This window comes from Triticum urartu, chromosome 3A, assembly GCF_056163025.1.
Source record: "Triticum urartu cultivar PI428250 chromosome 3A, HENAU_Tu73, whole genome shotgun sequence".
Lineage (NCBI taxonomy): Eukaryota > Viridiplantae > Streptophyta > Magnoliopsida > Poales > Poaceae > Triticum > Triticum urartu.
In genome coordinates this window covers 669916272-669931420 of record NC_141875.1, presented here as the reverse complement: position 1 = coordinate 669931420, position 15149 = coordinate 669916272, and the positions used below count along the sequence as shown (strand labels likewise).

The 15149-nt window shown below is 42.4% G+C and overlaps 1 protein-coding gene across 1 annotated transcript; it reads right to left on the bottom strand.

The window, feature by feature from the left end:
• Positions 1-524: 524 nt before the first annotated feature.
• Positions 525-4548, bottom strand: LOC147981332 (uncharacterized). Its single transcript, XM_087517085.1, has 9 exons — positions 4243-4548; positions 3694-3899; positions 3332-3388; positions 2666-3032; positions 2379-2578; positions 1727-1803; positions 1274-1375; positions 953-1148; positions 525-640 (listed from the first exon to the last, which is right to left on the bottom strand). The coding sequence occupies exons 1-8, from the start codon at positions 4457-4459 to the stop codon at positions 1055-1057; spliced, it is 1320 nt and encodes a 439-aa protein (XP_087373211.1). The 5' UTR covers positions 4460-4548; the 3' UTR covers positions 525-640; positions 953-1054.
• Positions 4549-15149: the final 10601 nt, after the last annotated feature.

Here is a 15149-nt window from a genome sequence, read left to right as displayed (position 1 = left end):
AGCCAGGCGCAATTCAAATTCAATGTAACTCGTGTGTTTTATCTCTGTAAGTAGAAATGAGAGAGAAGGAAGAAGAACTTGTGTTTGACACTTATGATATGAAATCAGAGAAGCCAATCAAATACAAGAACTGAGACGCTATTACACTTATTCCTCATATAGTGCTTAATTAAACTGTGTTCCAAATATCTCCCTTAGCCATATTGCAAGCTTGTCCTAGCTCTTTACTTTGAGAAAAAGGTTCTCGGATAACCAAGGTAATCATAGGAAGATACTGTTAGGTAGAAAACCCTAAGCTAGGGAAAATTCTAGAGCAAAATACTTTTGGTGTTCACCATGCGCTGCCGTCTTCTTGCTTTTGTTTCAGATAAGATAAGAGCTCGGACTGGGATCTGAAACTGGATTAGGGGGACTAGAGTTTCCTCCCTTACAGAAAAAGAGGGCTTTTGCCAAATTGAGCTCACTCCAGTTTTCAGTACATATAGGAAACTTTCTGATGCATTACTAGCAAGTAGACTTGCTGCGCCACTGTAAAGCATCTGCAACCAAGTCAGTAGACAATGGCAGAACAATGGCTTCTCCTGCCGATTGATTTGAGCGCTGTATTCACCCAACCACGCCCTTCACTGTAGCACTCTACCTGACAAGTTTATCCAACATAAAGGTTCCAACTGTTAGTTAGTCAAAATTATAAGAATAAGAACAGACAAGTTCATACATCAGGAGTTTCCACACTGACACACATACATACATGCAATGCAACCACAAGTTTACTACTCCCTCTGTAAAGAAATATAAGAGTGTTTAGATCACTACTTTAGTGATCTAAATGCTCTTATATTTCTTTACGGAGGGAGTAGTATGTTCTATAACTATATACAATTTGGACATTAGCAATCTGATGCTTGATAGATTTACTGATGCAAGCATAGATCTTGGTGTAGCTACCTACCACGTCTAAGATGTTCTGTTCTGGATCTTCCAGGCCACCGAATGTGAATATCGAGCCACCAAGCACGGCTGAAGAATGGCACGCCTTGGAATACTTCATTGGTTAGACTGCCACCCATGATGGCATCCTTGGGTCGTACAGCTCAACAGTGGCCACCCCTGCTCTAGCCTCAGGATTGTAACCACCAATCGAGTATCTGAAAGCAACAAATGGCAAGACAAGTTAGGTATCTGCAACTCATGACTACACCATCAACAATGCTTGGAGGCAAGTTTTGGTGGATCCTCCTAAGTTGTAAGAAAGAGCTAGCTCCATACTTACATCTTCTCATCAAGAACTGCCAGCGTATGGAAGCATTTTTGTGTACTCATCGTTGGGAGCATTTTCCAGTGAGGTTCCCTAGGATCAAGTCTCTCAGCGCAGCTGGCAACCAACACCATAATGTTAGCCAAAAAAGTCCATGTATTATTCTCACTTCAACAACAAGTTCACCACCATGAAAGCCATAGGAAATAGTCTAATGAGCATTGTGAAATGATTCATGGGTTACGGTCTGATTGTATCCCTGATAATCAGTAGATTAAGTGCTTAAGTCTAAAGAAACGATTCAGTTGATTACAGATTTACACTAGTCATTCAGTGTACAGTACTTTAACTTTAAGCCAATTATTTATCCACTTTTTTAAATAGAGGATTCGCATGGGATTCACAAAGTCATTAATCAACATGAGTTTGTAACAGTAGCTCTACATACAGGCAGCAAAAGGACATCACCTCCAAGTTTCAATACCAGCATATCCACCAACCGCATAAATCGCACCATTGACTTCCACACCAGCTAGAGCAGAGCGCTGAGGACCAAGTGGGATAAGTTATTCAGATAAAAGAAATCATCACATCCTACATAGGTACAAAATCATATCCCAGAACAACATTATAAAGAACTAAGTAAGAAACCAAACTAGTAAGTAGAAAAATAAGATGGCATTTTGAGAGCACTATAAAAGTATGCATTTCCTTGAGCAGATTATATCTCTCCACGACTTGTCCTTGTTTCAGGCGAGGTTTAGGTACATTGTAAAAAGTAAAAAGATGGTAAAGACTGTTGTCAATGATAAGGAAATTTGCAAAATGAAAGCAAATAAACGATGTAGACTAATAGCTAAGAGTTTGAAGCAATTCTAAATTTTTTACTATCTCAAATGAAAACCCAGTAACTAACAAGCTAGTTAATCAGTAACCACATTTTTTTCTGAAGAAAAACACCACATTATTTCCTTCTTCTGGGTAGAGTACTATCAAATCACTGGTAATTTTATTTTCTTGCTCTGCAACATATACGGCAAACCCAAGATCAAATCAAACCATTACTTAATAACGGTAAACTGAATCAAGGATGATATGTTAAAAATGTAGGTAGCTATACCTTTTTCAGCATAGGCTGATTCTTTATCCACTTCCCATATGCAGGATCGAAGACCTCAACATCAAGAAAAGATTCAGAACCATCTCCACCACCAAATGCATAAATTTTCCCACACAAACTAACTCCGGCAAGGTTTGCCTTTGCACGGGTCATTGGTGGGCATAGGGTCCAATCATCAGAGGTTGTGTCATAACAGCAAACTTCATGATAAAGATTAAAAGCACATATTAGGGCAGAAACGGCAACCAGAAAGATTTTGGGAAGGTAAACATAAAAATGATCAGCACCTGCATCAATGCTGCTTCCATACGGATGATCAGCACCGCCCAGAACAAATATTCTGTTGTCTAAGGCAACAGTAGAGTTAAAAAGCCTTTCATCCGGCATTGGTTTCATAGGTATTAGTACGTCCAGGGAGGGCGAAAAGCATGAGAAACCTAGTGACGATGGACAAAACATGTCATCTAGACCACCAACAAGATAAATGACGTCTGAACCCAAACACTGTTTAATCAACTGGTTTACTGAATCATCTAGAGGTAAAGGGTCTATTTGAGAATTCAGGTTCTTCACAGTGCCATTCAGCTCAACAACTTTTTTCAGTAACCTGCCATTTTCTCCACGTAGGTATTTGACTTTGTCGATGGAGCAAGCCTGCATTCAATTATGCCAAAATATCAGGAACATAACACCAAAGGAAGCTAATTAGTAAAGGGTTTCCAACATTTAAAAACTGTTTGACCCTCCACATAAGAAGATAGTAAACTTGTTTAAACTACAGTCTACCTGAAAAGTTAACTACACGTAAGAACTTTTTCATATATGAGCAAATTCCATTTCATCATGAGTTAGAAGGATGACAAACATCTTATTGTTTCCTAATCTTTAAGATCCAAAGGTTCAGTGTAACATACATAAGGCATTTGAACATGGTACATCATTTGAAAACAGACCTGTTTCTTCTCCATAGTCGCTACACGCTCAGAGAGCTCTTCAACCACACCCATCAACTGCAGAGACAAAATAAATGTGAGATATTTGAAGATAGACAATAAGCAGCATTTTAGCAGCGGTGACATTTGAATTAGACAAACAAGAAAGCAGGATGTTGGCAACACAAGCATCTGTGGGCAGTTACAACTCGTATTGTTTGCTTCTGAATAGGATTCATAGTCCAATCTGTGCACTATCAAAGTAGAATGCCTTGAATAAGCTTCAGGCAGTAGGCAAAAAGACACTAGTGTTACCAATCCATGAGAGAGTGCAAGGCATGCAACAGTGACATTGCTTAAACTAACGAGCAGCATACACATACCTGGTCGAATAGCAGCACATCCTCAGTGCCAGAGGTGCTACAGCCAACACTTTCAGCGTAATGCAGCCCTTGCAGTACCCCTTCCCTGTCACGTCGCTCCATTTGCCAGTGATATTCTTCTGCGGATTTCAAGACCTCACGAACAGCATCTGGATCCACGAAGATCCTCCACGGACGGCCAAGTGACTCAATTGGACCCTCAAAATCTGCATCCGTCCGTCCGTGAACAATGAAAAATGAGATACTTTGCTGGTACCCATATCAGACTATCAGATACAAACATCACAAACATGTAAAATGAACCCATGTACAGTAGGTAAATGTTAAAAAATGTCAAATTTCTAGTGCCCCCTATCGTTTGGGACCTGGGGTGATGTGGTCGTGAAGGATTCGAGACCTAGGCCAGCTTATTAACACACTGGGCTTAATGTTGCGTGTTGGGAACATGGGCTCAGTGTAGGTTAGGGTAACTACTGGAGTACTATATGAAAAAAGAATTGAGTTTCTCGGAGGAGGTCCCTAGCGAGTAGAGAGGAGGTGTGCGCCTACCATCGGGGAGGAGGGAGGGGTCGGGGGGGGGGGGGTAGCTGATGCTGCCGCCGCCGACGATGAGCTCATCGTGGATGCGGCGCTCCTCTTCGGTGGGCTCCTCTTCCACCCGGCATGAGATGTCGACGATCCGACGCCGCGTGTCCTGGGTCATGTTGGCCCACGCCTCGTCCGTGAACATGTGGTCGAACTCGGGCGGCCGGCGCAGCTCTTCCATTGGCGGCGACGGCGACGGCGGCGGCGGCGGGATTCGAGAGTGGGGACTGTCGGCTGTCTCTCGTCGGCTAGGCGCTGTCTCCCAGTAGCGTCAACAAACTAGGCGCGTGTCTCATGGGCCAGGCCCATCCCCGGTTTTTGGGCAGCCGGTTTTTTATTCGTCCTTTTTCCTGGGAGGGTGCTGCAGGCCGCCGCGTGGCGACTCGTCACGAGCGGAACAGAGCGCTCGAGTGAGGTTTTTTTCTTTCTATGGCATGGTTTTTTAATGGTATGTCTAAAAAAAATGTTTTTATAATGGTCCAATACGTTGAAGTGTACTGCACGAACGTACAAGGCGAAGGTGTTGCTAATATAGAAGCAGGTAACTAATGCTCCATCCCAAGTCTGTATCTCATGTGACGGTTGGTTACTCTAGCGATAGGATAGGCGATCGTCATGTCTTAGGGTTTCTGCCGCATAGATCAAATCCTATCAAGGGCTGTGCCAAGATCTAGTTACCCATCCCTCCCTCCACCATAATCATTTCGTGTGTGCTAGGGCGCACGATCATACACCACCCACACCAAACCTAGTTTCGTCTGGCGTTTCATTGGAGGGTGCTCGGGGACCATGGGTCGGTAAAAGGATTGATGAAGAGTCCAAAATTGTTGGAGATGGAGAGCAAGGGGAGGAAGATCATCTGGAAGGAGGAGAAGGAGGAGGGGGCCGGGAGGGGGAGGAAAGGTGTGTGTTGTGGAGCCACAAGCCATATCAAAGATCCTGTTAGATAAGCTGGCTCACGCAGAGGCACTAGCCAATGCTCTAGCTAGAGTATGATGCTCTATGAGGGGTTTGGACTGCAAAGACATGGGAGAGAACATCTTCTTGTTCACGTTTCACCAGCCGACAAGGAAGAGAAAAATACTTGAGGATGGGCCATGTAAATCAGGTAAGGCACTCTTAGTGGTGAAGGATTTTGTCCCGAGTAAAACTTTGCTGAATATGAATTGCAAATGGGTGTCTGTGTGGTGTGCGTGAGGATCTTCAACCTACCCTCGGTAAGATGTGTCGGGATGCAAGCGAAGTCGTCAGAGGTTTCATAGGGGAGACTCTGGAAGTGTATGTGGGTGTAAACGAGGTGGCAATTGGCAAATTCCTTAGAGTTAAGGTTCGTCTAGATATCTAGGAGCCCCTTATGCGAGGTTTCATGATAGAGGAGGATGAAGAGGACGGGGAATGGGGGAGTGATGATAAAACTGATGTGTTCCTCTGGTGTAGGTTTCAGTATGAGTTCCTGCTTGATCTTTGCTTCACATGTGGGAGGCTCGGCCATGTAAATAATTAGTGCAACATCAAGTTGAGAAAAAGGGGAGGAACCCTAATACAGAGCATGGATGAAAGCTTCTATACCCCGTAGGGAGAGTGACACGGGCCAAGGAAATTTGTGTGAGGGATGAGCTTCTGGGTGGAAGAAGTGGAGGGAGCAGAGTTTTAACATTGGCTCATTCAAAAGAAACTTGCATACTAACAAGGATGCTTGGAGGAAAAATAAACCACTGACTCTTGGGGACCATAAGGGGAAGGTTGGAGCATACCGGGAGGTGCTTATCCCACTTAAATCACTGTCTCTTGGGGGAGGCTTAAGTCAATGTTATATTCATGCACCAATCATGAGCTCTCAAGAGAAATTATTATTCAGAATTTTTATGCTCGGCTTTCTCATGATGATCGATCCATGCTTGATACTTCCTGTACTGGTTCCTTTATGAAGAAGACTATTGACTTCCAGTGGGATCTTTTAGAAAGAGTTAAGCGCAACTCTGAAGATTGGGAACTCGACGAAGGTAAAGAGTCAAGTATTAAGCTTAAGTATGATTGTGTTAAATCTTTTACGAAAACTGATGCTTTTCAAAAGTTTAGCAATAAATATGGACTTGACTCTGAGATAGTAGCCTCCTTTTGTGAATCATTTGCTACTCATGTTGACCTCTCTAAGGAGAAGTGGTTTAAATATCACCCACGTACCAACGAAGAAATTAAAGAACCGGTAATAGCTACAGATGAAACTATTATCTTTAATGTTGATCCAGTTGTTCCTACTGCTTATATTGAAAAACCACCTTTCCCTGTTAGGATAAATGAACATGCTAAAGTTTGAACTATGGTCAACAAGAGTTATATTAGAACTTCCAAACCTGCTGAACAAATTAAAGTAGAACCTAATGTTGCTATGGTTAAAGATCTCTTGGTTGAAAATATAGATGGGCATGTTATTTACTTCTGTGATGAAGCTGCTATAATTGCCAAACCCGATGAAAAAGATAAACATAGACCCGTTGTTGGCATGCCTGTTGTCTCAGTTAAAATAGGAGATCACCGTTATCATGGTTTATGTGACATAGGTGCTAGCATGAGTGCTATTCCTTTTACCTTATATCAAGAAATTATGAATGATATAGCACTCGCTGAAATAGAAGACATAGATGTTACTATTAAACTTGCTAATAGGGACACCATCACACTACTTGGGATTGTTAGAGATGTTGAAGTCTTATGTGGGAAAATAAAATACCCTACTGATTTTATTGTTCTTGGTTCCCCACAAGATGACTTTTGTCCCATTATCTTTGGTAGACCATTCTTGAACACCATTAATGCTAAAATAGATTATGAGAAACAAACTGTCGGTGTTAGTTTTGGTGATGAGTCTCATGAGTTTAATTTTTCCAAGTTTAGTAGAAAACATCATAAGAAATACTTGTCTAGTAAGGATGAAATAATTGGTCTTGCTTCTATTTCCATGTCTCCTACTGATCCTCTAGAGCAATATTTGCTAGACCATGAAAATGATATGCATCTGCATGAAAAAATGAAATAGATAAAATTTTCTTTGAACAACGTCCTCTTCTGAAACACAATTTGCCTACTGAAACTCTAGGAGGTACTCCTCCACCTAAAGGTGATCCTGTGTTTGAATTAAAACTATTGCGAGACACTTTGAAATATGCTTATCTTGACGAAAAAAAAGATTTATCCTGTTATTATTAGTGCTAACCTTTCAGAACATGAAGAATAAAGATTATTAAAGGTTTTGAGTAAGCAACGAGCTGCCATTGTATATACTCTTGATGATCTTAAGGGCATTAGTCCCACTCTCTGCCAGCACAGAATTAATATGGAACATGATGCTAAACCCGTTGTTGATCACCAATGACGTTTAAATCCCAAAATTAAAGACGTGGTAAGAATAGAAATACTGAAGCTTCTGGAAGCAGGTATAATCTATCCCATAGCTAACAGTAGATGGGTAAGTCCCGTTCATTGTGTCCCTAAAAAGGGAGGTATTACCATTGTTCCTAATGATAAGAATGAACTTATTCCACAAAGAATTGTCACTGGTTATAGAATGGTAATCAATTTTAGAAAATTAAATAAAGATACTAGAAAAGATCATTACCCTCTGCCTTTTATTGATCAAATGCTAGAAAGACTATCAAAGGCACACAATTTTGTTTTCTTTTGATGGATATTCTGGTTTCTCTCAAATACCTGTTTCACAACCTGATCAAGAGAAAACCACCTTTACTTCTCCTTTTGGAACTTATGCTTATAGACGTATGCCTTTTGGTTTATGCAATGCACACTACTGGAATCAGCCTCTTTGCCGTCCGCCATGGCGGACGGCAAAGGCATGGTTCAGGACGGCAAAACTCTTTGTCGTCCACTAGCGGGCGGCAAACTGTCTGGATGAACGCATGCCAGCAAAGGCCTTCTTTGCTGTCCGCTTCTTAGAAACGGACGGCAAAGGATTACGCCGTCCGCCATCCAAGGCCAGCAGACGGCACAGACTATGGATGGCAGTGCGGTGGCATGAGAGCCGTTAGGGGTTTAACGGCGCTCTTTGCCATCTGGCAACAGACGGCAAAGAGCTCAGCTAGGCAGAAGTGGGAAGTTGCCACGTGTCCAGCTATGCCGTCCGCAGGCAGATGGCAAAGAGGTATGAATCTTTGCCGTCTGCTGGCTGATGGCATAGCTGGTCACTTTGTCGTCTTCCAGTAGACGGCAAAATGACCAAATAGGCAGCCAGTGTTCCCAGTTTGCACAGATGACTGCCATGTGTCCTCTTTGTCATCTGCTAGCGGACGGCAAAGCGGTCCGCTAGCAGACGGCAAAGAGGCTACATATCCCCTGATTTTATTTTAATCCATGTAATTTGACAGTGTTTCAAACACAGATATACATGCATACATATGGAACATATCCAACAACATATAACAGCAAGTCCAACATCATATTTCAACAAATCCAACAACATATATATCCAACATCATATTTCATCGAATCCAACATAGTTCAACAAAATCAAACATATCCATATATACATGCATAAGCAGAAACTAGTTTCCAACAACATATCCATGCATACATATCGAACATAATTAGAATAATACACTCCATGAATCCAAGCTTCCTCATGTAAAGCAAATCTACAAATTGGAAAGATGAAAGTTAGAAGAAGAAGAAGAAGAAGACTAGTTAGAAGAATAATAAGAAGGAGAAGAGTAGTTAGAAGAAGAAGATTTTTTTTCTTCTCTTTATTTCTCTCCTCTCCTCTTCTTTATCTTCTTCTTCTTCTAACTAAGTTAGGTAAAAATGTCATTTTATTGCTAAGCTAGGTAAAAATGCTAAGTGTAGGTCATTTTAGAGCTAAGGTAGGTAAATAGGTCATTTTGGAGCTTAGTAAGGTTATTATGTCATTTTCGAGAAAAATAAGCTAAGTCTATATCATTTTGGAGCTAACAAAGATTATCATGCCATTTTTTACCTAAGTATGCTAAGTATGTCATAAATGAACTGAATAAGCTAAGTATAGCTTATTTTTTATCTAACTTAGGTAATTATGCCATTTAGGATGAAAATAAGCTAAGTATCCATTTGTAAAGCAAAACACTAGAGAAAACTTACCCTCATCACAACAAATGTGATGAAGATCGCAACTAAGGTAACAATTGATCCAATGGCATAATGATACCAAGCCTCATTATCAATGGCATATTTTCTAATCTTCTTAAGCTTCAGGCGCATTGCATCCATCTTCAAGCGCATTGCATTCATCTTCATCTTGTGATCATCGATGACATCGGCAACGTACAACTCCAATGTCATCTTCTCTTCTTCAATTCTTTTAATTTTTTCTTTCAAATACTCATTTTCTTTTTCAACTAAATTTAAGTTGTGGACAAGAGGGTCCGTTTCAAATTCCGGTTCACATACCTCCTAGATTAAAATATCTCTATGTCAACTTGATGGCCATAATTTGCATAAATGTGAAATGCAACAAATAGTTATGAAAGAGAATTTACCACATCTGAATCATAAAGCAGGCGAGGGCCGGCCAGGACGGAAATGAAGACCATGGCACTATGTATAAGAAACAATCATACAAAGTAAGAAAATTATAAATACCAACTATATAAATCATACAATCATACAAATAACTATATAAATCAAGTACACCATAAAAATTTGAATACCTAATAATCATTATCGGTAATGACGTGCTCGTCATCATCATTAATAAAAGCATCATCATCATCACTATCGGTAATGACATGCTCATCATCATCATTAATAAATGCATCATCATGTGGAAGGCCACCTTTACGTAATCGTTCAAGCATTGACAGGTCATCTGTAGCAGTAACTTCTTTTTCTTCTTCCGCCTCTTCTTGTTCCGGCTCACGGGTGAAGTCGGATTCACTATCTTTGTCTACTTCAATGTTCTAGGGTGGAGTAGAGTGGTTCTTGAAATGTTTTTTTGGAAAGACGTGTTGCTAGGAAGAATTCTCCTTCGTCATATGTGTCCTGGTTAATGTGAGGTTCATAATCCTTTTCATTGGGGGGAGGTGGTCTAACACGTGGCGGCACTTCATAAAACGACGTCCCAACCACTGAGATTTGGATCACTTTGATAAGCCCACGGTAGATAGAAAACTTGGGTTGCCTGTTGAGCCGTAATATAGACATCGGGAACATCCAAATGGGTGCTTTGTTTGATTTCGACTAGCCCTATATGTTCATGACTCCTTCTAGTCTCCCTCGGCTGGAACCAATAACATCTGAAGACTACGACGTTTGGTGGGTTTTCACCATAGAATTCAAGTTATAAATTGCTTCAACTCTTCCATAATATTTGATACCTCCTTCGCCGATAGTAGAGACACAACAATTCATAGACTTTCGGTCGGCCATAGATAGCTCTTTGCCATAGGTACGAAAGCGATACCCGTTGATGTCGTATTTGTCAAATGAACGGACCTTATAGTCAAAACCATTAGCTACTTGTCTCAATTCGGCATCCATAATCTCTGAATTAGCCTACAAGTTTAATACGAAAGGATTGTTGCATTAGACGCAAATTAGCCAAAGAAAAGAAAGGGTCTAATGGAAATTACTATTTTTTGAACCAAGAGATGAAACCGGGTTATCCGGCTCCTTATTTTGCCAGAAGCTCATACTCTTCGACGGAATCCTTTTGGATCACCGCTCCATATGAGAATATGGCGACGTATCGACTGCATCAAATATCCATGAATAAGAGAAGTTCAAAGGAATTAGAAGTTGTGAAACAATGTACCGAGATCTTACTCGATGTACGGCCGCACTTCTGTTAGGTTGTTGAAGAGATACAACGAAATGGTCCGCCATTCTTCAACATCCAACCTTACTGGTTTCCAACCACTAGCTGGTGCGAGGTTCCCTTTGAATAGGTTGAGGTTGGATTGACCCTTTTGAGGTTCGTCAACATTGTACCGAGGCTTCGGATTATGCAAATGACGATTTTTGGCTTCATAGTGTGCTTTCACGAAGTTTTTGCCGCCTCCTCAGTGATGAATGCCTCCACCATCGATGCTTCTATTCTACGTTTATTTTTACATTTTGCTCGAAGCGTCTTCTGCATCCTCTCAGTTGAGTAGCACCAACGATTTTGCACGGGCCCCGCCAATCGTGCCTCGGTCGGGAGATGCAAAATCAAGTGTTGCATTGGATTAAAAAAGCTTGGCGGAAAGATCTTCTCTAACTTGCAGATCAACTCCGGCGCCAACTGTTCCATTTCTTCTAGGAGGCCAGGAGATAGTTCTTTCACACAAAGAACACGGAAGAAATAGCTCAGCTCTGTCAGTACTAGCCATTCATCCTCAGGGATGAAGCCACACAACATCACCGGCATTATCCGCTCAATCCATATGTGCCAATCATGACTTTTTAGACCAAATATTTTCAATTTTTTAAGACTCGCTCCCCTCTTTAGATTTGCTGCATACCCATCGGGGAACATCAACTCCATTTTCACCCACAAAATAATTTCCTTCATAGCTGGCCTTCCAAGATTGAATCATGCCTTTCGCTTCGTCCAGTTGATCCCCTTTCCTTTCGGTTCTTTCATGTTTTTAATGGTCTATCACATAGCTCCTCTTGATCGACTCTAGACTTAGTATTATCCTTTGATTTCCCCTCTATGCCGAACAATGTACCAAAAATGGCTTCGGCGATATTCTTTTCAGTGTGCATCACGTCGATGTTGTGTGGGCAAAGGAGGTCTTTGAAGTAAGGCAGATCCCAGAAGCATGTCTTGCGAGTCCAGGCGTGTTCCTTACTATACCGCTTGAAATACCCTGGATGCTCTGGATCTGGCTCGAGAGCGTTTAACTAATCTAGGGTCTGTTGGCCTGTCAACGCAGGTGGTGCAGAGTGTTTGACAACTCTACCTTTGATGAAGTTCTTCTTGTCTTTCCTGAACTTATGGCCAGGATGTAGAAACGGTCTATGCAAGTCGAAGCAACTATACTTGCGCCCTGCCGTCAGCCAACGAAACTCAAGAGCTCCCTTGCATGTGGGGCACGGGAACTTTCCATGCACACACCAGCCAACGAATAGCACACACGCCGGCAAGTCATGCGTCGAGTACATGTACCAGGCACGCATTATGAAGTTCTGTTTGCTAAAGGTGTCGTATGTCTTGAACCCATTATCCCAAGCTTCTTGCAATTCGTCCTTAAGCGGCTGCAAGTACACATTCATATTCTTCCCCGGATAGTTGGGCCCTGGAATTATCAACGTCAGGAAAATATTCTTTCGTTGCATAATCTGCCCGAGGGGGGGGGGAGATTGAGTGGAATGACAAACACGGGCCAATAGCTGTATGGGGCTGCCATCTGACCAAACACACTGAACCCATCTATGCTGACGGCGACTCAAGGATGCCTTGGATCTGCCTTTTTTTTCCTTATGTAATGCATCGAAGCGCTTCCACGCTTCACCATCCAATGTGTGCACCATCATCACATTCCCATCTGCATGTAGTTCGGTTCTTTTGCCCGTTCTGTGCCATGTCATCTGTCTGGCCGTCTCTTCGACCATGAAAATATGTTGAAGTCTTGGTACGATTGGCATATACCGAAGAACATTAACGGGTATTTTGGTCTGAGTCTTCTCACCCATACCGTTGTTTACCACAACATACCTGGAAGAATTGCAAATGGGATAATAGTTCAAGTCCTCATACTGAAGCCTAAATAAGACACATCCTTTCTCATAGTCATGTATCTTCTCATAGGGCATCTTAAGAGCACGGAGGATTTTGTCTGACTGATACAGATTTGGAGGTAGCACATGGCCCTTGGGTAGAAATCGTCCAAATACTGGCATCATCGCGTCGTAGCATTCTCTGCCCAAGTTGAATTGAGCCTTCAAAGCCATCATTTGTGAGATGGCATCCAGCTGACAAAGCACAGTGTGCTCGTGGAGAGGACGTTTTGAGGACTCCAACATTTCAGTGAAGGCCTTTGCAGATTCCTCCATCTCCTCGTCCGAGTCCCGAGCATCGTCAAAGTCTTGCACCATGTCTGCGGTCCCGGTACCATGCTCGTCGGTGCGATGATGAACCTCGGCTCTGGCACGTTGGGCAGACTCACCATGTAATGTCCAGACCATGTAACCAGGCGTAAAACCAAACTTCTACAGGTCTATACTCATTTCAAGCTCATCCCTCTTGTTATAGTTGTCGCAATGGGCACAGGGGCACCAGCTAAATTCCTGGCCATTTGCAAATGCGGCTCTAACAAACCCCTTGGTTTTTGTTAACCATTCCTCGGTCCAAACTTTCTGACTAGTGTAACCGGTGTACATACATGCACGATCACTCATATTGACTTCCTACTGGACACACAAGAAATATATACATAATTAAGCAAACCATATCCATCAGTTAATGGAGTTTGTCAGTTTTATTACGTCCATGCAACCTACACGATAATAGGTAAAGATATGTCCTAATCCCACCCGAGTATGTGTAGATCGGGTTTGTTTTCCCTTGCTCTACTCCGGATCCGACGCAAAATTTCGGCAGCACCTCCCCGTTGTTCTCCTGATACATGTCTCGGCAATAAGCAGAGAGAATGTGTACCCGGAGAACAACATGGAGGCACTGACGAAATTCTGCATCGGATCCAGAGCTGAGCATATGGGAAAATGAACCCAATCTACACATACTCGGGCTGTCCATGGATAACGTTGGACAATTCGAAAGAATCACGATTATAAAGATGCAAATACATGCATATTTATAGATGTAACCCTTTCGAACGGGAGACGCATAGTGGTTACGCATACTGATGATTGACACCTATAGCTAGCAAGTTTCATCAGGAGATATCATTTGTGCTCACCAACGAACGCAGGGGCGGAGCTCGTTGAACACTAGACCCTCGCAGCGACGAAATAACTGCACATTTAAATCCAAAGATGAGTAACATAGCGACCCCCTAACCCGCTCGTCCCCGGGTAAACTAAATAGCAACTACCATTGGTGCAAGTTACATGAGGCGGTCGACGTTGAACCCTAGATCCACATCCCACAAGTGAAGCCGGCTCCCGGCGTCCCGCAACAATAGTTCTGGTGGCCGATGACGGTCGAACACCTTGGCGAATTTGTCTGGCAGCCTCTACGATGAGGATTAAACCCAAGTTTTGGAATTTCAAACAACCAAACCGACTTGATTCAGTTTGGGTGTTTCAAGTTTCAACACTTGCCTTTTAATCGTCATCGCAGAGGCTGCCAGACAAATTCGCAATGGTGTTCGACCGCCATCGATGCCGAGAACAGTCGCTTTGGGACGCCGGACGTCGGTGTCACTTGTGGGACGTGGATGTAGTATTCGACACCGATGACCACATGTACCTCGCACCGACGATACTTGCTATTTAGGGTTCCATCGACACCGAGGAACCCCCTAACCTGCTCGTCCCTGGGCGCCCTCTTTTCCTACTTCTTTTTTTCATCTTCAACTTCTACTTCTTTTTTCATCATCATCTTCTTCTTCTTCTACTACTACTACTACTTATTGTTCTTTTTTCTTCTGCTTCTTCCTCTTCTTCTTTTTCTTTTTTTCATCTTTCTTGATTATTCTTAAAAACATGAAAAAACCCTAAACAAAACTATAAACTAAATGTAACCTAAAATAAACTAAATTGACCTAAACTAAATAAACTAAACTAACCTAAACTAAACAAATATAAACTAAATCTAAAAAAACAGGAAAAAAAACTCACCATGATGAGGGGCGGGGCAGTGGCGAGGCAGGGCCGTGCGGTGCGGCGGGGCGGACGGCGGCGGGGCGGCCGGCGACTCGGGACGAGGGCGGCGTGGCCGG